Genomic DNA, 23,542 nt, shown 5'->3' with positions numbered 1-23,542 from the left:
CCCACGTCTGGCCCTATCCCACCTGTATGACACCTGATCACTCTTCATCCCTCTATCCATCCATTACCCCTGTCACTTCATGCTTCCATTTCTCTGCCCCAAGGCCTGAGCTCCCATCGCCTGTCACAGATGATACCATCTGAGTGGATTACTTGTGATATCATGAGGAATATACGGTCAAATGTCTCCTCGCAAAGGTTATGATGTGCTCTTGTTAATGCGGCATTAAGCAGTGCTGGTGGCCCCACATGGTTGGGTTAGGGGTGTATGATATATCTACTCAATATCGTTATCGCAATATCACGTTGCGCAATATTATATCAAAAGGGGTTGCAATATTTTGTTTATATTGTGGAGCGCTGCGTCCCGTCCGTTGGCTGTGTGACTTAGTTAGAGCCCACTTGAAATGCTATAATGATCATCATTTCATTGGCCAGTTACCGTGCCACTTACACATGTTGGTACATGTCAGCGCACGGGTCCACTACGTGACAAACCCTATGGAGCGTACCACGTGTGTGCATATTTCGACAGAGTGACAGTGTAAGTGAAGAAATAAATAGAGACAACAAAACGGAACGAATCAGAGAAGCGAAAGAAAAGTTGTGTCCTGTTCTCTTTATTTATTTATTTTATACTGTACAACCAGTACAACATGTCCTGTTCTGTAGACATGGTCCTTATTTATTTATTCATGTTGAACCAGTCCAATATGACTGTTGAAATAAACATTGTGTTGTAAGAAAACTTGTTGTATTTGTTATGAATCTATTTTGATGCGTTTTCCCATAACTTTTGTAATTTTACATATGTTTAAAAATATCGAAATGAATATCTATATCGCAATATTCATAATCAATATCGCAATATCACATTTTGTCAATACCGTGCAACCCTAGGTTGGGTACCATTTTTCTTAATGAAACATTGTTAAAAAAGGGTTAATTAGGTTGTAACTAATGGCTTTATTAATGCTACCAAATCAGTTATGTTGATGTCTTATTAGAAAATGAATTCCTCATTAAAAAGGGTTTCTTACTTTTAATAAGCCATCCATTAAACATAAGTAAGCAATTAATACGTTTTTTAAAACAGTTGTCCTTATTAATGCCTGTTTTTTCTGATCAATACGATTATGAACCATTATTAAAGCTTTACAATTTATAAAACCCTTTTTTAAGGTATGCCCATTAGATGTTGTGACACATTTAATAGGAACAGTTTTCAGTGAAGCTCTGATAAACCTACAGGACACTACCTGCTCAGCACCAAGCAGCAGACGGACAAAGTTAATGACTATCTGGTGAACATAGTGAAGCATTTAGCAGCCAAAGAGCCAGTTGTTTCCCTGGCCAAAACATAACTAATAGGTGAACATTGGACTTCTTCACTGGATGTGTAATGTGCTAATAAGTTGGCCATAACAACTTTATAAGGTGATAATATGTCAATTTTGTCTTTATAGTTTGTTGTGCTGCCCCCACCTGGCCAAACAAATGTAATACATGCAGGTTTAATAGATCCAGATGCATTATAGCCCTTGTCCAGTGGAACAATGGTAAAACTGTCCATTAAAGTCTTCCTGAACAGTTTAAAAACTAGTTAAAAAGACAAAGCAAATTACATTGGTTGATATACATCAGGCTAATGAATTTTTCACAACCTGGCAACCAAAAAGGTGTCCTTATCAATGTCCTACTAATGATCTATAAAGCATTAAAACGTGTATTATTAGTATGGCATTAGTTGCTTCTTATACCTCCTTTATAAAGTATGCCTCATTGCAAAGATCTGCTAATAATTGCATTAAATGTAAAGACTTTGGTAACCAGAAATCTGGCATCAATGAAGTAACGAGGTAATTAACCTGATAATTTAAATGTCATGTAGAAGGAATACTGGACTAGAAACAGCTGATTTCTCTAACTTCTAACTTCTCTCAGCTAGATTTCCGTAACATCAGTAAACTGCCGCGGCATGCTTATGTCTGTGATGATTTATACTAAAAGATACCAAAGAGATTAAATAAAAAGACAAAGAATTGAAATAATGCAAAATATCGGACATTGAAAAATAAGATAATGGTCATAGTGTTGGTAAGGTTGTCTTGCCTTCATCTTTTCCTGAGACATCAGAAAAAGTCAGAAGTAAACATATTTATATTCATAGAAATGCTTGAGTTGGTGACAAATGGGTGGCATTGACATACAAATAGGTGAGGGTGAAATTTCAAGCCCCTGAACTCAAAACCCCAAGACAACCTGACCCCCCCAAACCAAACACTCTCCACTTCCCTCTCCCCTCACTGCTGTCCTCCCTCCTCTTGCTGGGCAGCACAGACCTGAGGCATCAATCTGGGCCCGGCTCTTCATCCTCTTTTGTGATGAAGGGCGGACACAGACGCACAGCTTGTCACAAGCCTTCACAGCATTGACCTGCCACGCCTCGCTCTCCTTCCTTTCATAAAAGTAGGAGTGAATGATGGAGAGGCACACAAGGAACAGCGAGGAAAAGGGGAGGGAGTGACAGACTCTTACAGCATGCATAACAACTGAGTCTGCCTCTCCACATGCATCGCTCCATCTATCTCCCCCTGAAGGCTCTCATTTGAGGCCAATGGACACACACGGACACGGACACACACACACCTTTACAAAGACACAGAAGGTTGGCTGCAAGCTGCTACACAAGCTGACTATCAAAGCTAGAAGAAAAACACCCCAATGCCTCAAAATCCAGCTCATATAAGGAAGGTCACACTGGCAGGCTTGACTCCAGTTAACAAACTCCAGTTAAGACAACATAACACATATGTCTGTGTTTGCCATGTTCACACACTCTTTTAGTCCTGACACACACACACACACACACACACACACACACACACACACACACACACACACACACACACTTAGTGACCACTTTATTATATACACCTGAACAATCTAATCCAACTGTTTTTCATAACATCTATCTTTATGTTAATGTTTAATGTTCAGTTTTTGTTGACACAGAAATGTGTAAATTACATTATGTTTATTATCGGTTACAGTTTAAGTGGATCACATTAGTTAAGTTTATTATAAGATCCCCATTAGCAGTGCCCTCAAGCACAGTTACTTATGCTGGGGTCAGATTGCACAGGTGTACCTAATAAAGTGGCCATATATCAGTTATATGATTGGGCTGGGTGATAGTGAAATATTATTCTAGTATGTATATTCTATGGTTATATTAATGTACATATTTATGTTATTGCAAATAAGTAGTAATGTTGCCAATACTTGGCATATTGTGACATATATCAATATCCACAACTATGCTTGGTAATATACTGTATTTGTGATTTCTGTGATAAGGGTCATAAGGCCCTGCACTATAATGTGCCTATATTTTAGGGAGAGCATTATTGTCCATCAAGATGAATAATTGTTTTTGGTCCATCTGGCAGTTCATTAAAACGCACACACACAGACACACACAGACACCCACACACAGACATACACAGACACACACACGGTGTGGATAAAATACACAAATTTAAGATAGATTATATAGTCCTATAAATGACTTGTGTGCATGTTTAGGTAATATTGAGCAAATCACTGGTAATGTGTGGAGTTCATTAATCTTGAGTGAACTCCGATAAAATACTCAAATATGCTCAGACACGTGTGTCAATTTACTTAACTGTAAACTTAAATTGCAACCTTAAAGACCAGGAAAACACAAATGTAACCTATATTACAAGATATGATAACCACAACCCTCATATCAAAGTCTCCTATCAAGATAATACATTTTCATATATTGCTCAGCTCTACTTCCCAGTAATTTTTCAGTCTGTCTGATGGCATTTGCAATAAAGAAGTCTATATGTCTATATAGGCTATATGTAAAGCGGGCCTGCCTGAAACAATAACTTTTTTTTTTAAGTTATAAAAAAACAAATTCTATATTGTTTAACGGTTGATAACATTCTTCATTGAATTAATTGCAACATGAATCCTAATGTCCCAGGTTCAGGTCTGTTCTCATCTCTCTCTCTCTCTCATTTCCTCTCACTACTGTTCAATCTAGAATAAAGTCATAAAATGTTTATAAAATTGATTTTCTTCACACTGAGCTGTCACACGCACCTCTATCACCATATCTTCAAAATATGATGCCGCTCAGCAGATATAAATGATGCAATTGAATCATCAGTCTGACTAATATGTGGTCTATCATGAAGCTACAGTCTGCTGTGTGTTTCACAAATAATGGCCTTCCCTCTGTTTGATGAGCGCCAGATATCCCCAAAGTTCGATGGCCAGGGCTGACTGTTTGATGAGGAGCGATTTGCAGGGCTTAGGGATGAGCTTCCCTGAAGCCCGCTGGGCATCGACTTTGGTCAACACAAAGAAATCCCTGTTAAGATACTGTCCAAGAGATAGGTCCAGCTCTCTGTGAAGTATTTACAACCTAACTGCTATCTAAGCAAGGCCACAGAGAACAAGTCAAACGGGCCTGTGACCATATGAGTAAGAGCCAAGTCTACAAACGAAACAGCTTGATGTGAGCCCTTGTGATCAGATGAGGTGAGCAGCATGTGCACTGGGGATTGAACTTTGATCACGACAGGATCAAGCTTGAAACTAAAATGTGTTATTCGCACGCAGCAAGTTGAAAGACGCTTTTCACTAATGAGTCAGTAACTAGTAGATGTGTCTAAACTGCATAATGAGAAATAATGAAGATATGAAGGACGAAAAAGACATGCCGGACAAAATTAAAAAATATCAGTATTTAATAGGTTCAATCAAATGATGTTCTGTGGTAAAAGGTGAGTAAAAGTTTTTTTCATGATCGGTTTCTTTGATATAAAGCTGGCCAGACACGTGCGTTAGTATTCCTCTTTTACATTGTGCGAACTCACTGGTTGCTCACACTGAATGTAAGAATGGAACCCGATTTTTTAATTCTAAGTTCATTCAAACAAGATGTCTGTGTCCTCAAAAAGAGAGAAAGGCAGTGTTTGTTCAAAATGACTACCATGAAAGGAAAGTAAGAAGAAAAAAAGACAAATATAGAGTCGCAGATGGCTGGAAAATGCACACAATATGTTTTATGTATTCTGCAGTGAATTTTATATCACAGCTCAGTCAAGACTACAGTTTTCATGTAATTTCTCTGATAATATTAAAATCAGTACAGTTTATAATGGATATTTTAACAGTAGCCATGTAGGAAACTGCTCAAACTGCAATACAGCCGACCAACCTTTCTGACATGCCAAAAATCCAACCAATCGCTGATTGTTCAGGCAATTAATCCGGCATCATGACCCCCCTGAAACTGCCCCGCTTAAAGAGATACTTTGCCAATTTGAATCCAGCTCTGTGTCATGGCAGTGTGGGCAGTGCATGCTGAAGAACAGTGTGTGGCTTCCCTCTGTCATCCGGCGCATCTCGGCAGACCTCCGCTGCTCTGCTCAGCTGGGAGCTCTGTGCACTATGGCCCCGGAGGGAAGCCACACACCATTCATATGCACACACTGCCCACACTGCCATGACACAGAGCTGGATTGAAATTAGTAAAACATCTCTTCAAGGCACAGGCTGAATAGTGAACGTTAAAACGTGTTCAGATTTATTTATTTTCATTCAAACCAACAATTGTTTGTGCTCTAGAAAAACAATTCTTTGTACAAACACTGTTTAAATCATCAACAATGGGAATAACATTCTTTCAACTTCTGGTTGATTGATCCTCTTCACTTTACAAGCACAGTTTGGGCTTCAACACTCTCACTGCACAAAACAATATGCCACAATATTGCATTTACAGGGACTTGGCATTGACTTTTCCTTCCGAGGATCAGTTATTTACATGACTGACTCGCAGATTATGGTTCTAGCTTTCCAATATTGCAGACAAAGGATATATGGTACATGCAATCCATAAATATCCAGGTTTAGATGTTATAGAATTCACCCCCACCACCTTGCAGAGATGTGTAGTACCTCCTCTGTGTCCTGTAATTCTCTGGTCTGCCCAGATGAGTAGCTCCTCCTAGCCATATCTAGCCAAGGTTTGGGTTGCAGTCTTGGGCGTCTGTGGGTGCTGTAGGAGAGAGAGGAGGACTGGGAGGGAGGAGCAACGAGGTTGCCGGTACAAGTTGACATAGCAGGGTTTGGACAGGAAAGTCTCTCCGGACCACTAGGACTGTTTGAGCCGTTTTCTTGGGGGTGATATGCCTCTGCTACCAGGTGTGGGTGAGATATCACCATGGACTTCCAGCTCAATGTCTCCATCACATCAGCTGCGTGACTGAAAGAAGAAGAGGGCAAAGAGAGAAGATACAAAGTAGAGGAAAGTGCTGAAAATGTTTAAGGAAAGCAAACTAAATGCAAAGTGCACAAATAAACTAGTTTCTCAAGAACGTGGGTATTTCTATGACTCCATCTGTGTGGAGTGCAATGCTGAGACATTAAGGATTTGTCATACCAGCTGGCAGAGCTGTTATTTACTTTATATTTTTAAATATTTAACCCCAAAGGTTATTTTGAGAGAAATAACATCACACAAATAAAATGCAATGATCATAAATATGCAGGCATGTGATGAGAAAGTCTGTTGAGTCATATCATATCATATTCTTTAGAGTACTGGTTCCAAACATGTTTGCCTTGTGACCTTTCATAACCAATGTCTACTTGCAACCCCTCTTCACATATTACATACCAAGAAATAATGTTCCCTTCACACATTGTTTCATTTCAGTCCGGAGGAGGTAAAGCTTTAAAGCATTTTACACCACTTGAGAAAAATGGGAAAGAAATAAACATAATTTTGTGTATATTGTTTATTACTTCACAGATGGGGGACTCCAACTCCAGGTAGGGTACCAATCTTACTAGTAACTGTTATATATAATATATATATTCTAAGTATTGTTTACCTACATAAACGGTCACATGATATGGTCCAATGGTAAAAAGAAATTTGTACTTAAGTACTGTACTTGAGTACAAATTTCTACTACATTTTTTTCTACTACAAATTCTCCACTACATTTTAGAGGGAAATATTGATTTTTTTTGCAACATTTAAATACTGCTTTCACATTTTTTCTTCAATAATAATAATATAAATCTATATAGTAAATACATTTTGCAGATAATACTTTTGTTCTCTTGGTTAAGTAACATTTTGAATGCAGGACCTTTACTTATTAAATATTACTATTTCTGTTTTTTGTTTGTTCTGTTTAAATATTACTGGTACTTTTCAAGACATTTGAACTCTTTGGATTCCCTGAGGTTGTGCACATTTAGAGCTTCAGGGATAATTACCAGCTGACCCTGTGGCGATCTTCAACCTCCTGATACCCTCAGGGTGCTGGTCTGCACTATCACGCACACCGCTGTGTGGCCTTTAATGACATTTTTCCTGTTTTGTTGTGTGTAAATACACAACAGCATGTGTGAGTGTTCACATGTTTGTGTTTTGCCATGGCTACTCTTGGCACTTCGGTGTGTGTGTGTGTGTGTGTGTGTGTGTGTGTGTGTGTGTGTGTGTGTGTGTGTGTGTGTGTTGACCCTATCCTGAACCCCTGCTTGCAGTTATGGCCAGTGTGAGGCAACAGGGCAGCGAAGGGCACAAATAGAGCAGACACAGCAGGAGAGGAAGGCAGAAGGAATGGGTCGAGGGAGGAGAGAGTAAAGCTGCAGACACACAGACCAGAGGGCCGACCCTCGGCAGAAAAGGCAGTTGGACTGATCAGTGTCCCCGAGTTGGTCAAAAAAGTGCCTCGGAACACACCAAAGTGACGAGATGTAATACGTAACAGCAGGCGGCACTAATCTGTATTGTCGCCCAAAAATGAAAACCGGCAGCTGATTAGACGAACGTGTCACGTGGGTCTGGTTTCTCCGGAAATTCAAAGACAGCGGCTTGTTCAGAATATGATCTCATATTGTACTAAAATAGTTCACCGAAACGTGTTTCTGAAAACATTTTAAGCAAGAAATAGGCCATGCAGTTGCTGAATCTGTCTTCATTTCAGATCGACAAAGGTCAGTTTAAAAGATTTTCGTCAGATTTTGAAAAACTCTAGTCACGCTCATTCCGCTTCCCGTTTCCGGGTTAGCACTCTACCAATCAGATTGGTCATTTGAGTCCAACTGCCAGCAGTGCCCGCCCTGCCGATTATACATGTCAAATCGGCCAAAATGAAGGCCGACGGCCCCTCGGACGGACAACGGCACGAAACACACCGAACAGACTCGAGTCACTGACCTCACCAGACTGTCCAATGGCCGATTATCGGCTAGGTGTGTCAGCGCCTTAAGACAGCAGCAATGACAACAACAACATAAATACATGAAGAAAAAAAACAGGGTGGTGCTGGACCGAGGGAGGGAGAAAAGCAGTAATGTGAAGGTAAATTAAAAAGAGGCCACATTATGACCTTCATAATCAGTGGTAATCATAAAGCAAACCACCACTACTATCAACAAAAAACTACTTTCAGAAAAGCTTTATTTTTTTCTGCCTTAAAAAAAACATTTACTTTATATTATGTTATATATAAATTTACACTTCTAGTAATTTACTTTGGACTACAGATTCATGTTAGACTAAAGAAAAGTGGCTACATTCTTTTCTATAAACAAAGTGGATACGAGTGTCTGAGTGGCTTTATTCTCCACAACATCCCTGGGGAGAGTGAATCAATAAGACAGAGGTGGGATAAAGACGACTTCTATTGTCTCGACTAAATGACTGTAAGCGGCTTGTAAAGGCTGGTCTGGAAAGAGGTTGAGGTGCTACTAGGGGGAGGATTATTGTTCCTTTGTGTCGTCTGTTTTCTATATTCGTCCTCTAAATTGATTTTTGTTTTGTTGCTGTCCATTGTGTCCGCAGGAGGAGGGTTGATAACACTGTGCTTGCCAGGAGTCCCCTGTGGCCAATTTCCCCACCACCACAACATTGCTGTGGCAAATTAAACTGTCATAACGCCTATAACCACAATTAATGACTGGGATTAGGAGCAGAAATCTGCATTACATTAACACCTTTAGGCATACGTGAGCTCTTAAGCACGGAACTGTAGGGGGAGAAAAAAGGGGGAAAAAAGGGAGGGAGACACAGCCCATGCCAAGAGATGGAGTAAAGCTGTATAGAGAGGACAGAGGAATAAACAAAGGGACGGAAAACGTGTCTGGCTCAGACATAGAGAATTTGGAAAACAGAGGGAAGGTGATGCATTTAGCTTTTTGTTTCAACTGTGCATTCAAATACTAGATCAATCACCTCACTGTGGACATAAATAGCATTTACAGTCATTGATGCTAATAGGCCCATCTTACCTAAACAGGCTGCCTGCAACATGGTTAATATCAGCAGCTGAGCTTTATTGCTAAATGGCCCGATATGATACGGTAGCAAAATGGTCTGATCTGGGGATTAAAATAAATTTCCTCGGGAGACAAAAATTGCTCCCACTGAAAATTAATGACTTCCTTTGACGAAAAGCTAAGTGTATGAGTGCGTGTGTATGTGTGGAACAAAATGTTTGCATACGTGTGGTGCAAGTAGTTGATGAAGTCCACGGCCTGCGTCTTGAGCTGGTCGGCGCTGTGCAAGTCGGCGAGGATGAGGATCTCTGCGGCGTTCTCCACACTCAGACTGGTGCACAGACCATCCTCGCACATCACCTTCAGCCTCTCCAGAGCATACTGCCAATGACAGGGAGAGCAAGCGAGAGAGAGAGAGGAGAAACAGCAGGTAAACTAAATTACTTAAACAGCGCTGCCACAAACAACTGTCGTTGCACTGTGTAATGATACGGAAATACAGAATTACTCCACCACGGCGGCAACAAGACTTAGATTGAATAAGAAAGAATTATGGCGAAGAGAAGGAAAAACGACAGCTATGCAGACTGAGGGGGAATGATGGTGGGAAATGGGATCACTTGAGAGGTAAAACATAATTTTCCATTGAGTTTGATTACAAAATTGCTAGGAACAATAATCTCTCATATTTAGAATGTGTCATGCTGGTTCAGCAGAGACTACAGGGAGATTTCCAATTTAGTTGGGAATTTATTAACACTAATGATGTAAAGGTGTTTAAATGTGTGTTTAAATAAACTTCCACTAAATAAGACTTATCTTAGCCACCAAACTTGAAATATTGGTGAAAGAGAAAACACAAACTTGAAAGTGCAATTTGGCACTCTTTATTTAAGCGTGTAGGCTGTAAGTGAGGTAAGGACACATCAATAATTCTCCCTTGAGACAAGCTGACAACATTCAAATCAGGGACTGGTTTTTAAAAAAGCTTCTGAAAATGGTTGTTCTTGAATCTTTTAAACTCTTTTGACAAGATTATTGCTGTAAACATTTCAACTAGACTAAGAGTCTACAGCCATGCTAGCAGTTCTGTGGGACTGAACGCGCTAAATGCTAATGCCAGCATGCTAACATGCTCACAATAACAATGCTAACAGGCTAGCAGGTATAATGTTTACAATGTTCACAATCTTAGTTTAGCGTGTCAAAGTTAGCTAAGTAGCACAAAACACAAAAGTGAGGCTGATGGAAATTAGTCTATCATTAGTTTTACAGTTACGTTTTGGTAAATAAAAGTTTGTCCAAATGCTGGCACAAAAAAATCAGGGTATAACCAACGTTATTACAATTAATCCTGTTGGGGACATGAATGATGTGTGGACCAGAGTGCATGGTAATCCATCCAAACATTTCACACACAAGAAAAAGGTTGTTGCGAAACCATGAATATTCGTACAAAATTGTGTGCCAACCAGTAGATGTTGAGATATTTCAATAAAAAAACAAAAATGCCAACATTCATGTCTGCACAAATCAGTCTCTCTCTCTCTCTCTCTCTCTCTCTCTCTCTCTCTCTCTCTCGTCCGCTGCGGCCAGCAGGTCATCAGCCATCTTGTCCAGGTTGGGGGCCTTGCCTGTGTAGATGAAGCACATCATCTCTTTGAAGACATCTGGCTCCATGTCATTTATCTCCACACGGTTCTGAATGGGAGTAGAGGACAGAAGAGGAGAATACACACAGGATTTAACAGAATAAAAGTCAAGAGTAAAAAAAGGACATATGCTTTGAGAATCCTTCAAAACTATGCTCAGCAGTAGTGTTTTTCATTCCATGTGAATATCCCCAAACCTACCTGAATTAAACTCACTCACCTTGTTTAGCACACACACAGGGACAGTCAGCCACGCAGTGATACAAAACAAGTTCCAAGTGGCAAATAAGAAAAAAAAACTTGAACCTTCTGAAGAGTCTGAACAGGTTTTAGTAAAACTATATTCTAGCACATTTATTTAATTCTTTTCAGATGATTCCTGGAAATTAATCCTGAACATTCATTTCCTTGACAGTGCCTGCAGCCAGCAGAGTAGACTTTATCACTCGCTGGCACAGTGACGGTAACCTGAACCTTTCCCTCCGCACTGAGAGGCAGAACAAAGCAGTAAACCAATTATAACAGTGCTTTATCGTCACAACGGTGACCGGAGGCGTTTTAGCAGGGTCAGGCTGGGTATACCAACAGCTCAGTGCGTTTGTGTCAACTCTGACCACTCAACAGCAACATAAACACACTGAGAAATAATGGAGGGAGTCGGGTTGAGTTTACAGTACGCAGTGTGCTATAGTGCCCTTTTACAGGAATATAGATAACACACATGTGATTTTGGGGTACCAAATATATTAAGCACAACTGTTACATACCACCACCCGCCCCATAGGTTTGGTTCTACAAAAGACTAACAGTATACACAAGAATACTCATTCAGTGTTATTAACATACATTTTATTTATCACTGCCCATGAATTACAATTTCCCCTCTGTGGGGTTAAAAATGTACAAAAAATATTCACCACAGTTAGGAGGGCCAGAGGGGGGTCCAGGCTTTTCAACTGGTTTGCCCCCTGAAGTCAGATTTCCGACTGGGAAAGTCAACAGAACCTCACCAACCCCGACATCACAACCCAACATGGCTGCTCAGTAGTGAAAGCTGTATGAATATACAGTTTATTAGCACTTCTGTCTTATTTGTGTCTCATCAAATGAGTCATACACACAGTACTGTTCATTTTCTATCTGAGGACATGTTGCTACGGTGTTTGTACGCGCGAAATCCCGCATAATGCGTTATCAACTGGTATTGCTAACAATGGCTAACCTGGCTAGAGTCCCCCCACAAAAAAACAATAATGTCTAACTAAAATATTCTAAACAACTCCTCTCCTCTACTTGCTACATAATGCACATTGAATCTACAGGTACATATTGTTTCTAAAATTAGAACCTTACTTAAAAATAACAACAGCCTGTGCTTTCTTACTTCTATTGTTTGTTCTATTGCAATCCAGCAATAAAGAGGAGGTTTGACATACAGAAGATTAAGATTAGACTAAATTCATCCTGCTAATTTTTGACAGTGAAGTGTGTTGGAGTGTTAATGGGGAAAAATGGCATAATAGCACCACATTGGAAGTCACATGAGAAAAACTAACAGCTAACAGAGCTTCCTTCAGTATTGCGAGCTTTCAACAGTGTCTCATGAATAAATGACGCTCCTGTAGTTACAGTATCTAAAGCGCCCCTCTACTCACAGAGCAGCCCTCTATTAGAGTGTTTCTTTATGAGCTCATTTGTCTTTCCTATATAGAGTGCTGCAGAGGAGTGTTAACCCATCTATCTGTTTTCTCTGAATCGTATGGGGACATGGCCCACCATTTCTCCCTCTTTCTGATGAAGACGCCCACTTAAACAGCAATTAAGATGCATTTCCTGGCTCTGTGCTTTATAATTTCCCCATTCGGGCCGTGTAGGCATCAATATTCCGCTGACATGACGGGTAAATCACCAAGGCTCAATCTCACCACCTCCTACCAGATGAACACAACTGTTCAACCGTGGCACGAGAGTGCACGCGCACGCACACACACACACACACACACACACACACACACACACACACACACACACACACACACACACACACACACACACGGAAACATGCACAGATACAAACACAAATATCACAGAGGACACATAACAAATGCAAAGATGCACACGCTGCATGCCATGTTGAAAGACTTACATGTACAATAAACCACAACATACATATGAAAATAAATAAAATTCTATTTAACACATCCATAATATCAGTTGCATTCAGGGCCACTAAACTTTAACTTAACACAGTACATTCAGAGTACTTCATTTGAGTTATTAAGAAACCATTGCCATGCTGCAGTACTTGACATTAAGGTTAAACAAATTCCACAACCTGAAATTAGCATATTTATAAATTAACTGTGGGCATTTATTGAAGGTGTTTCTCCTCACATTCTATCTATCTGAACACACCATACAAATAACAAGGAACTCAATCCGGTTACACAAAGCACACTCAATGGATGAAATGGTTGTCATATTGTTCTCTCACCATCTAAACATGAAGTGAAAATCAACTACCAAATGGAGACAAAATAACTTGTGGTTGCTTTCACTTCAATTGAAGTGTGTACGTTTGAATTATAAATTTAATTTCAAGCCACTATGTGTATACTAGAGCCCAACTAATAGTCACCCAGGCTGATTATTATTATTATCAGCCAAAGAATGTTATACGCAACTTCAGTGTCAGTGCCATTACATAGTTTGTCCACCAGAGAGCACTGACAGGTTTATTTCCAAACTGTAAAATGTCTTGTTCAGTAGGCTACATATCATGGTCATAAGTGATACTCATTTTTACACTCACTCTTAAATATTAATATTTAACCTGAAGCCGTGATTGGAAACCGTTTTGGAAGGGGCAGGCAGACAAAATACCTGACAGGTGGTTGGATGAACTGTGATGAAATGATCTGTCTGTCATGTTGTTTTGATTTAGGTTGTCGTTTTGAACGAATAGTTGCGGCCGTCATACGCACCTAAACCACGCCCATAGCTGCCAGTAGATCCTCATCGGACACTGATTGGTTTGGTTCGCTGCTGTTCGGACACAAACGCATTACTTCAAACCTGATGAGACAGGGTTTTGTGTGATATGTGATCCCGTGATTCTCTCGTGAAATTTACAAGGTAAATTAATATTTGTATCAGCCTTAAATATGCAGTATTTTGCAGCCCTAGTTTCCTCTACCAATGTTTCCTCTGTTATGTATTCGGTTTGTTTGTTTGTCAGCAGTATTGCGCAAAAACTACAAAACTATTCTTCACTTTTGTTAACGTTTCGAGATGGCAGTTCTGCACTCTCCGAGTGCCCTTCTAGTGAATCTTAAAATGTCCAATTACGTCCAAAAAAAGTACCATGGCAGATCACCTATACCCTCCTCCTATCACAATTCCATCCTAGAAATAGTGACATGATTGTGCTAAAGGCAACACAGACTGTTGTTTTACCGGTATTGTCTCATTGTGTCTACAACCAACACCTTGTGCCATTAGAATCATTTCAAAGACACTATAATCACAAAATAAATCTGCACGTAGTAGGGGTGTTAAAATTAATAATTTTTTACGATGCATCGCGATGAGGACGTGGACTATTCTGCATCGATGCCGTGACAGACCATAATTGATTATTAAAAGCCTAATGGAATTCAGGAAGTGTATTTTTTAAGAGCAGATACAATAAAAAAGGGGAGTTAATATATATCTGGCTGCTTGAATTTGTTGATGAAAACCATGTGCAGTATTATATAATAATGACGATTGATATATTGATGATAAAGGTGACGCATCGCTATGCATCGTGATGCATCGGGATATCGAATCAAAGGCGGATAATCGTAATCGAATCGTGAGACCAGTGAAGATTCACAGCCCTAACACATAGTGGCTTTAAAAACACCAGATAATATTAGAGTTATAGTCAACAAGACATGAAGGAACACGTGCAGACACACTTGGATGTTTTGCGAAGAGAACACTTCCTGACGCAACAGAGAGAAAGATAAGGACTAGTGCTCGACTCACCTTCTTACTCTCTTGCTCAAACATGGTACTGAACACCGGCGAGCGAGCTGAGACAGACAGAAAAACAAAAGACAGACAGAGAGAGGTTTGTTATTGTGTGTAATGTTGATGCACGGTGAGGTCTCTGATCTCCGTTAACAGCCTGCCTGCCACAGGGCCAGAGGAGAGCGAGGGGGATGATTGACAGCAGTGGAGGGAAGTAGAAGCATCATGTGGAAAAAGACGACTGCAACTCCGCCCTGCTGACATACTCATGACGACCTCTAAGGCGTGGTTAGTCAGACTTTAACACTGGTCCACTGACTTGACTGGAGCTTGTTTGATACATTATGCTTTAATTAAGGTCTGTCTTCCTGTTTTGATTACATTGGCGCCTGCTGCCACTCAACATTCTATCATGTTAACATAGAGGACTGCTAGAGAGACTTATTTTAATAAAAAAAACACAAACATTTTTCAAAAGAAGCAGATATGTTTGAAGTGGTTTTTACCCAGCCTTTATATCCCTGCAAATCCAAAATGTGTTCTGTCACATGCTGCAAGAGGACACTGTTCACCACAGTCTACAAATCCTCTTGAGGCAAGGACAGTTCACACTATGCCTCCGTTTACAGAAAATATGCAGTAAAGTGGGGACAAAATGTGAATTAACATGCTACAGTTAGCCACCTCGTTTCGGCTAGTGACGTAAAAAGCCCTGCCAATTTTGAACAGCTCACCCGAAGACTGAAGGCAGGACACATTCAGAAACCATATCTCACTATAAACAGCATGGATGGTTTTTTTTCCAAGTTTGTATGTGTGTGGAAGCACCAGAGACACAAAATAACACCCCAAATCCCAGAAAAAGTGATTTCTTTCATAATATGGGCACTTTAAAGAAATAGAACACAGTTAAAAAGAGTGTTTGCAATGCAAATGGTATTTTAATAATCAGATTTTTACCCAAATTGTATTATATTGATTCTATTAAATCAGATATTGCAACACTTTTTTTTTTAACACAAATAAATTCACAGTTTAAATAACCAGACCTTGTGACCCTTGTGAAGTACTGGAGCTATTGAAAAAAAAGGACATATGGATGATTAAGTGTTTGTGTCGTTATCACTTAACAGATGAGGTGACCAATAACTTGCTGCCAGTGTCCAGACACAACCACAGCTGGAGGGGTGATATGTTAAATCTTCATCACAGACCGTCATGCTAACTGTCTGATCCAACCACAGCACTTCAAATTACGTTTATCAGTCCCACTTCTGTTACTCGAAATCAACTGCTCTATGATAATTCTGCATGCTTAAAATAATCACCATATCTTGTCTGTGTAGTTCTGCTTAAGGCAATGACACAGTGTATTTTCTCTCTTATCATTGCGGCCGTGACAGCAATTAGTTTCGGCACAGGCTAAGGATGAACCTCAGAGTCTGCATCTGAACTCCATTACCGGCAGTGGTGGAGGAAGTACTGATTCTCAGTACTTAAGTAAAAGTACAAATAACCAGAGATATATTTACTTTAGTAAAAGTAGTACAACAATGACAACCCTACTTAAGTAAAAGTAAAAAGTACCTGATTTTAAATGTACTTTAAGTATTAAAAGTAAAAGTACTTGCATAACGATTTATTCTCTCAATGTCTATATTCTAATAATAAAAAAAAACAGTATGGGCTGTGGCATTTTAATTAAGTTAGTTTTAGGTTAATGTAATTGTGTTTACCATCTGTGGCCCAGTTTACATTCTGACTTACAATTCTGGTTATCTATCAGGGTGATCTGCATGAAGCTCGACTTTGCATTATTTCCCACGGGACAGTGAATGCTGCAGACATTTATTTAGCAAGAACACACGGGCTTGGACAACAAGTACAAGCTGAGGAGGACCGGGAGTGGTTTTAAGATAGATATACGGGTTGTATATTAACCTTATGTGAACGGATGCTTCACATATGATCAAGCAGAGTATCGGGAGCAGCAGCAGTAACAGGAGCAGGAGCAGCGGTAGTACCGGGAGCGGTACGCGCCTGGCCAATAAATGCTATTGAAGGGCGGGTCTTGGCATGGTCATAGTGGGATTTGTAATATCGCGAGCGGCACTGGGAGCTGGACGGCTGCTGCTGAAGGCTTCCCTGTGGACTGCAAACGTGTGACGGTCAGAAAGACGTTTTGGCAGGGGGATAAACTGATCAGAAAATGTAACGAAAATGTAATGGAACGTTGTAGAAATGTAGTGGAGTAGAAAGTATAGATAATTGCTGCAAAATTTAACAAAGTAAAAATCAAAATTATGCACTATTGATTGTACTTAAGTAAAGTACAGATACGGGAAAAATGTACTTAAGTACAGTAACAAAGTATTTGTACTTTGTTACATTCCACCACTGATTACTGGTTGGTTGTTTAACAGCTGAGAGAGAACGTGTCTCTACAAAAGGTTAGACCTTTAACCTTTAACCTTTTACTAAAAATCGCATATATCAACCAGTGTCGTCCTCTTCTGATACGGTTGACTTTGTTTGATTATGTGCTCATTGGGTAACACTTTACATTACTGTTCACTAATGAATGCTTAATTAACTAGTGATTAAATTTTAACAAATGTTTCAACAGATTATTAAGTATGTGTCAAAGTCAGTGATATGCTATTAATTTAAGTACGTAATAATGAGTTATCAACCTCAAAGCTAGCTACCCATTTAATTACTCAATTGGAAAGGTGGTGTCATCCATCAACCCTGCACATGGCACAAAACAAGTGGAATACTGATAATATCAATAAAACGTGGGCCAATAAGTGAATGAATAAGTTAACAATGGGACATAGTGGTTATAAGATCAGCATCACCTGCTGCTTCAGTAGTAACGTAAATGATCAACTAAATAAATAACATCAGATATGCTGGGGCTCAGGATCAGAATCACTTCCAACGTCAGAAACAAAAGCTTTCATTTTAAGGAGCAAAAGAAACAGTGTTAGCTATCTTATGATTAGATTATAGATAAGACAGGACAGGCATCCAAATCATTTTTCTGTCAGAGGGAGCAGGCTAATGTTTGGTTTTACCACACATCAGTGGCAAGATTAAAATGGTAGAAGCTCAAAAGTTTAATGGACGCTTAACTAACTATTCAACTGTCAGAGTTGTTTAAGGGATCAGTGAAATAGACTTAATAAACTTTTTTTTATACTTCTGCTTTGTAGAGGTAGGTGACCAGACAAGTTATGGTTAAAGAAAGAAAAAAAACTTTACCAATGTTCTTGCTGTCAGAAAATATAAACCTACATGACAGATAACAAAAGTTTGTTTGTCTGTGAAGAGTCTCAGTCATTCAGGTCATTTATTGGTTCTTTATTATTTCTTGGTTCTTTGAAGTTACCTACAATTACAGTACACAGCATGCCAATACATTTGGAAGACAGTCATATGTCAATCAGAGACAAGGACATGATGTTGCTGCCAATCCTTTTGTCACATATCGGGCAATCTCTATAAACAGATATCTACATATAAATACAGTTTAGTCTGTTTAGATTCTTCCGGTTCTGGTTACCATTTGTAGTTTGAGTAGAATTGACCAATCCCGCTTCGGTTGCATGCAGTGAAACAGTCCGTGTGGAGAGGAAAAGAGGTGGAACGCATTGGCTGAAATTTAACGACTTTTATATTTTTTGGTTTATTGATCTGCATTCATATGCAGATATGTGTTTATAGAGATTAGCCGAAATGTCGTCTGAACCTAAAACACCTACAAAAACTATCAACCCGGACTGTAAACAATGACCGGTACATGGAACAGAAAGTCTTGGCCTGGATATCTGCTGGCTGCAGCAGAACCCCAGAATAATTAGCCCAGAATAAATTGTCATCAGACCGATAGCCGATGGGTTCTGGGATTTCATATTGGTTAAAGTCAGCACTGACAACATTTTTTTTTTTTTTAAAGTTAGTGTAATCATGGATTAATGACTGCATCCAGAAGCACTAAAACCAAAGTTAGCAGTGAATGGGCAGGTAGGACTATGGGGACAAACCTACAGTAAGTCTGTCTGGTGCAGCTCAATACTGGTGAGCTCATACTGCAGCAACAAAGAGAAGGGGCGGGCGAGAGAAAGAGAGTCATAGAAAGTGAATGGAGGGAGAGGAGAGAGAAAGAGAACAGTAGACAGGAATGGGGAGTAATGGGAACTGAGAGAAGAGAAAGAAATAAAGAAGACTGAAAGGAAGAAGGACAAATAATAGAGGGATGTCAACACAGAAAAGAAAGAGATAGAGTGAGGAGAGAGGAATGATGAAAGTAGGGGGAAAACGAAGATGGGGGAAAAAGACAAGAGACAGAATGAAAAAGGGAAAAATGAAAGTGAAAGGGGGAATATTGAGAAAAGGTAAGAAGGATGTAGAAAAGAAAGGGAAGGTAAAATACATTTAGAGAGAAGCCAGAGTGGTATAAAGATCTCATTGCCAATGTGGAGCCAATTTGAGTTGGTCTTCCTCCTTCGTTTGATCCCTCTCTGTCCGTCTCCACGGCGATTAACGGCCGGGAGAGTTGTCACGGGAACGGCCGAGAGGGGGGACTAACGAGGAGGAGGGATGTCATCTGGACCAAGTAAAGCAGAGAGAGAGAGACAGGGGAAGACCCCAAACCACAGCAGCACATAATTAAAATGGCTCCTCAGACACACATTTCAACAAATCCAATAATGAACAGCCTCTCTTTCCCTCCACAGAGACACACAGTTCACTAGTTTCCTCAAACCTTTCACTATCGGACGCTGTCTATCATTAAAGTGCCCATATCTGCAACAAGGTGTTCACCGTGCAACACCATGTGTATTTGTGTGAGTCCGCATAACGAGGTGTGGTCAATATGTGGACTGTATAAAGGACAACAAAGACTAAAGGTGCCAATAGCTGATACTTTGTATGGATATTCAATGTATTCAAATGTAACCATCACTGTGGCAAACAAAAATGGTGAAGTATCTCCCCCGGAATTGAATTCTCTTCACAGTGGGAAAGCGTCTGAAGCAGCATTTTGACCGAATCTAAAACTCTCAAATGAAACCCAGGATGACAAACATTAACTCCCCCATATATCTTAAAACTATTTGTCAATTACTTGTTCAGTCAATCAACAGAATTGACACCAAAAGAGAATGAGAACAACAATCTTTTTTATCTCATTTATGAAGCAGAAATGCCAAAGAGTCACTGATTCTAGCTTCTCAAATGTGAGGATTTGCCTTTCACCTTGGACTCTTATTTTGGAAAGTGTGATGAGCCGCTTACTATTTACATACTGTAACCTCCGCTCCTCCAACACAAACCTCCTCTCCCCACCACTCAGGACCAAGCACCGTACCTGGGGCGACAGAGCTTTCACCATCGCAGCCGTCTCTCTCTGGAACTACCTACACATACACATCCGTGACTGTACTGACTTCAAAACATACCTCTTTAGATTAGCCTTCACCCTCTAATAATATTACATTTCAAATGCTTTTATTCACTGGTTTTGTTGTTTCACTTGCTTTTAATGTGCTTAATGTACTGGTTTTATTGTAAAGTGTCTTTTCGTACTTTGAAAAAGCGCTATATAAATAAAATGTATTATTCTTATTTTCTGTTTTACTGTTAAAAAAAAAAAAAAAAAAATTCTCATAACGCCTGTCAGAATATACCTGTATTCACTCTCTGTCTAAATCGCTCTGTTTTAGCGCCTGTCTCTTTGAGCCCCCATCCCGAAAAAGCCCAGTGGGCACTGATTGGTCAGTGTTTCCGCGACTTCATTATCTGTGTGCTCAGAGCACGGATGTATTATATTAACGGGATACCGGATCCCAAAATGGCGCCTATTCAGTTCAATGGAGTTGCTTGCCTGGCGCAAGCTTCCGGGTTTACTTCCGTGATATGCAGCCCACTGAATATGCACAGTAGTGTTTCTCCCGCTTCTCCCCGTTTCCGCTCGGCCAATAGAATTTACAATAGGGTGACGTCAATCGCTTTTCTCAGCTAGAGGGAAGTTTTTCAAATATAAAAAGTCCATGGATTAAACATTCAGAATAGAAAGAGTCATAATTAACCTTGTTTGCAGTTCAAGGTGTCCTGGCAGCAGTTTTACAGACGTCATTTTTACAATGGTGGCCAATAGGGAAAATCCTTTTTGGGCCGCAGGGGAATTTTTTGTTGCAATACCGCGAGTGGCACTTCCTGGGGGCCTTGTTCAGAGTTAGGCTTGGGCAATCGCTAATAATTTTAAATCGTCCAATCGTGGTTGCTTGAGATCGCCGATAGGCGATCTGATCGCCAGTCTGACAGGCTAGCTACATTGAACACATAATTGGACATAACATATTATGCATATATGCAGAGTGGCAATGAAACTGCTTACACCGGCTTGGTTGTCCTGCCTCCTGCTTGGCTGACATGCAGCGGGAAGCGTATTGCATAGTTGACATAGTTGTCATATTCTTCATTACAGCAGCTAAATATCTGCTTTACATTTACACCTACCTGTTTTTTTTATTTTCATAGACATCAGAAAATCAGAAGTCGAACAAACTCCACAATGTTTTTATTACCTGAATGCTAATTAAAAGTCTTTATTCATCACCTTTTCAGATGTGAGTAATTTGTGCGCCTGAAATTTCTGTCCAGCAACACACAGGGCGCACAGTCAGTGAATCTAGAGTTTTCCCACAGATCTCCTACCTCCTTGGCCAGGAACCTTCAACATGTTCATTGTGTTCTGGCCTGAGATGTTTACAGAGTCCTGTACCACACTCACCTAAAAAAACACAGAGTACATGAGTAAAATGTAACATTGTATGCCTTGATGCATTCATACATACATTCAGTACATACATACAGTAGGAGTACTTACACACTGTTTTAATTTTAGGGTGAACTGCTCCTTTAACACACTCACTGGTTCACGCAGAGGCAAATAAATAGCATGCAATGTTCATAAAAAGAAAGTAAATCAGGTAATCAAACATGCTGTGAATGATTAATGTGGGTTCTCTGCCTCTGTAATCAATACATCAGACACTCAATATAGAGGCTATTCAAAGACAACATTTTCCTCCTTCTTTATCCAATCAGATCGGCTCCGCTCTCAAATAAGCCAGAAAATCGGCTTTGAAGTGAAATTGTGTGTGTGTGTGTGTGTGTGTGTGTGTGTGTGTGTGTGTGTGTGTGTGTGTGTGTGTGTGTGTGTGTGTGTGTGCATGCATGAGGGTTTTCTGTATGTCTTCCCTGCTGACTTCACCACCTGTTCCAGACAATGTCAACCAGACTCATTTATCTCTCAACAGGGCTCACTGCAAACACACACACACACACGCTCAGGAGCACAACAAACACACACATTTTCACACATACACACTAATTACTACGTAATTTCCGACAGCCTGGGTTGACTGACTTGCGGTTTTGTACCTGCTTGCTGTGCCATCTAATCAAATATCAGGTAGTTATCCATAGCCCTGCTAAGAATATATTTAGTTATTTAAAATTTGTGATAAAACAGTCTGATAAATAAAAGCATTATGCTAATTCCTGGTGAAAAAAAAAATTCTAGAGCAGTCCTTGATGGTTAGCATCAAATGCGTAATAAAGTGTGCAGAGTTGTACTGAAGGTTCCTGAAGTAATTTAACCAACAACAATGTTAGGCAATGGCATGTTGGAGTACTTCTAATGCTTATATATACCGTATTTTCCTTAAGGCGCACTCTTAATGAATAGTCTATTTTCGAACTTTTTTCATATTTAAAGCGCACCGGACTATAAGGCGCATTAAGCAAAATTAAAAACTTTGAAACGGGCGGGAGCGGGCGGCTAAAAAAAAACACTGCAGGATCGGGGCGTAGCCTAGCGACAGAATGTCAACAAATGATGTCGAAAGGAAACTCAAAGAAGGTATTTACAGCACTAAAAAAAAGCAAGGCAAGTTTGACATTTGGAAAAAGTTCTCAATTGTCAGGAAAGCAGGCTCGTAGCCCCGCAGATCTCTTTATTAATAGCCTATAAAATGACGTGTTTCCCTGCGGAGACGGAGAAGCCACAAAAATCAGTACATTTCTATTATTGTGCGGGCATAAAAAGTTTTGCTGGTGCTGGACATACACATTGCGGAGTGCGGGGCGGCAGTGTAACACACACACGTTGCGGAGTGCGAGGGCGACAATGGTCGAGAGATTCAGCGGGAGCCGGATGAAGAAAACAGTCTCGCGCAGGGCTCTAAAGCACAGTAGGCCTATGTATTACTCCGCGACGCTCCTGACTACGGTATCTTGACAGAGCGCCATGTACCACACAAAATCGCTCCGAGGTCAGTAAGCACAACCAGAATTAATCCATATATAAAACGCTCCGGATTATAAGTCATTTTTTGAGAAAATTAAAGGCTTTTAAGTGCGCCCTATAGTGCGGAAAATACGGTATTTATTCTTTGCTTTGCTCACATGGTCTTTTCTCTGATTAAAATTCAAACATGATGAAGATGTGACAAT

The 23,542-nt window shown here is 40.0% G+C and overlaps 1 protein-coding gene across 3 annotated transcripts in view; it reads right to left on the bottom strand.

Moving 5' to 3' along the window:
• Positions 1-4,771: 4,771 nt before the first annotated feature.
• spop (speckle type BTB/POZ protein) overlaps positions 4,772-23,542 on the bottom strand; it is a 50,604-nt gene continuing 31,833 nt past the window's right edge. For 2 of the 3 annotated variants that reach the window (XM_078269191.1, XM_078269192.1), the window contains exons 5-9: positions 21,740-21,815; positions 15,029-15,075; positions 10,979-11,045; positions 9,571-9,725; positions 4,772-6,312 (exon numbers count right to left, since the gene is read on the bottom strand). In XM_078269191.1, coding sequence (XP_078125317.1) covers positions 6,301-6,312; positions 9,571-9,725; positions 10,979-11,045; positions 15,029-15,075; positions 21,740-21,815 — 357 coding nt within the window. In that variant the 3' untranslated portion in view covers positions 4,772-6,300. The remainder of the gene's footprint in view (positions 6,313-9,570; positions 9,726-10,978; positions 11,046-15,028; positions 15,076-21,739; positions 21,816-23,542) is intronic. The other variant, XM_078269193.1, reaches the window with a different exon arrangement.

Source organism: Sander vitreus, chromosome 15, assembly GCF_031162955.1.
Source record: "Sander vitreus isolate 19-12246 chromosome 15, sanVit1, whole genome shotgun sequence".
In the NCBI taxonomy this organism is placed as follows: domain Eukaryota; kingdom Metazoa; phylum Chordata; class Actinopteri; order Perciformes; family Percidae; genus Sander; species Sander vitreus.
The sequence above is the reverse complement of the archived record's forward strand: the minus strand, read 5'-3'. Positions and strand labels throughout refer to the sequence as shown.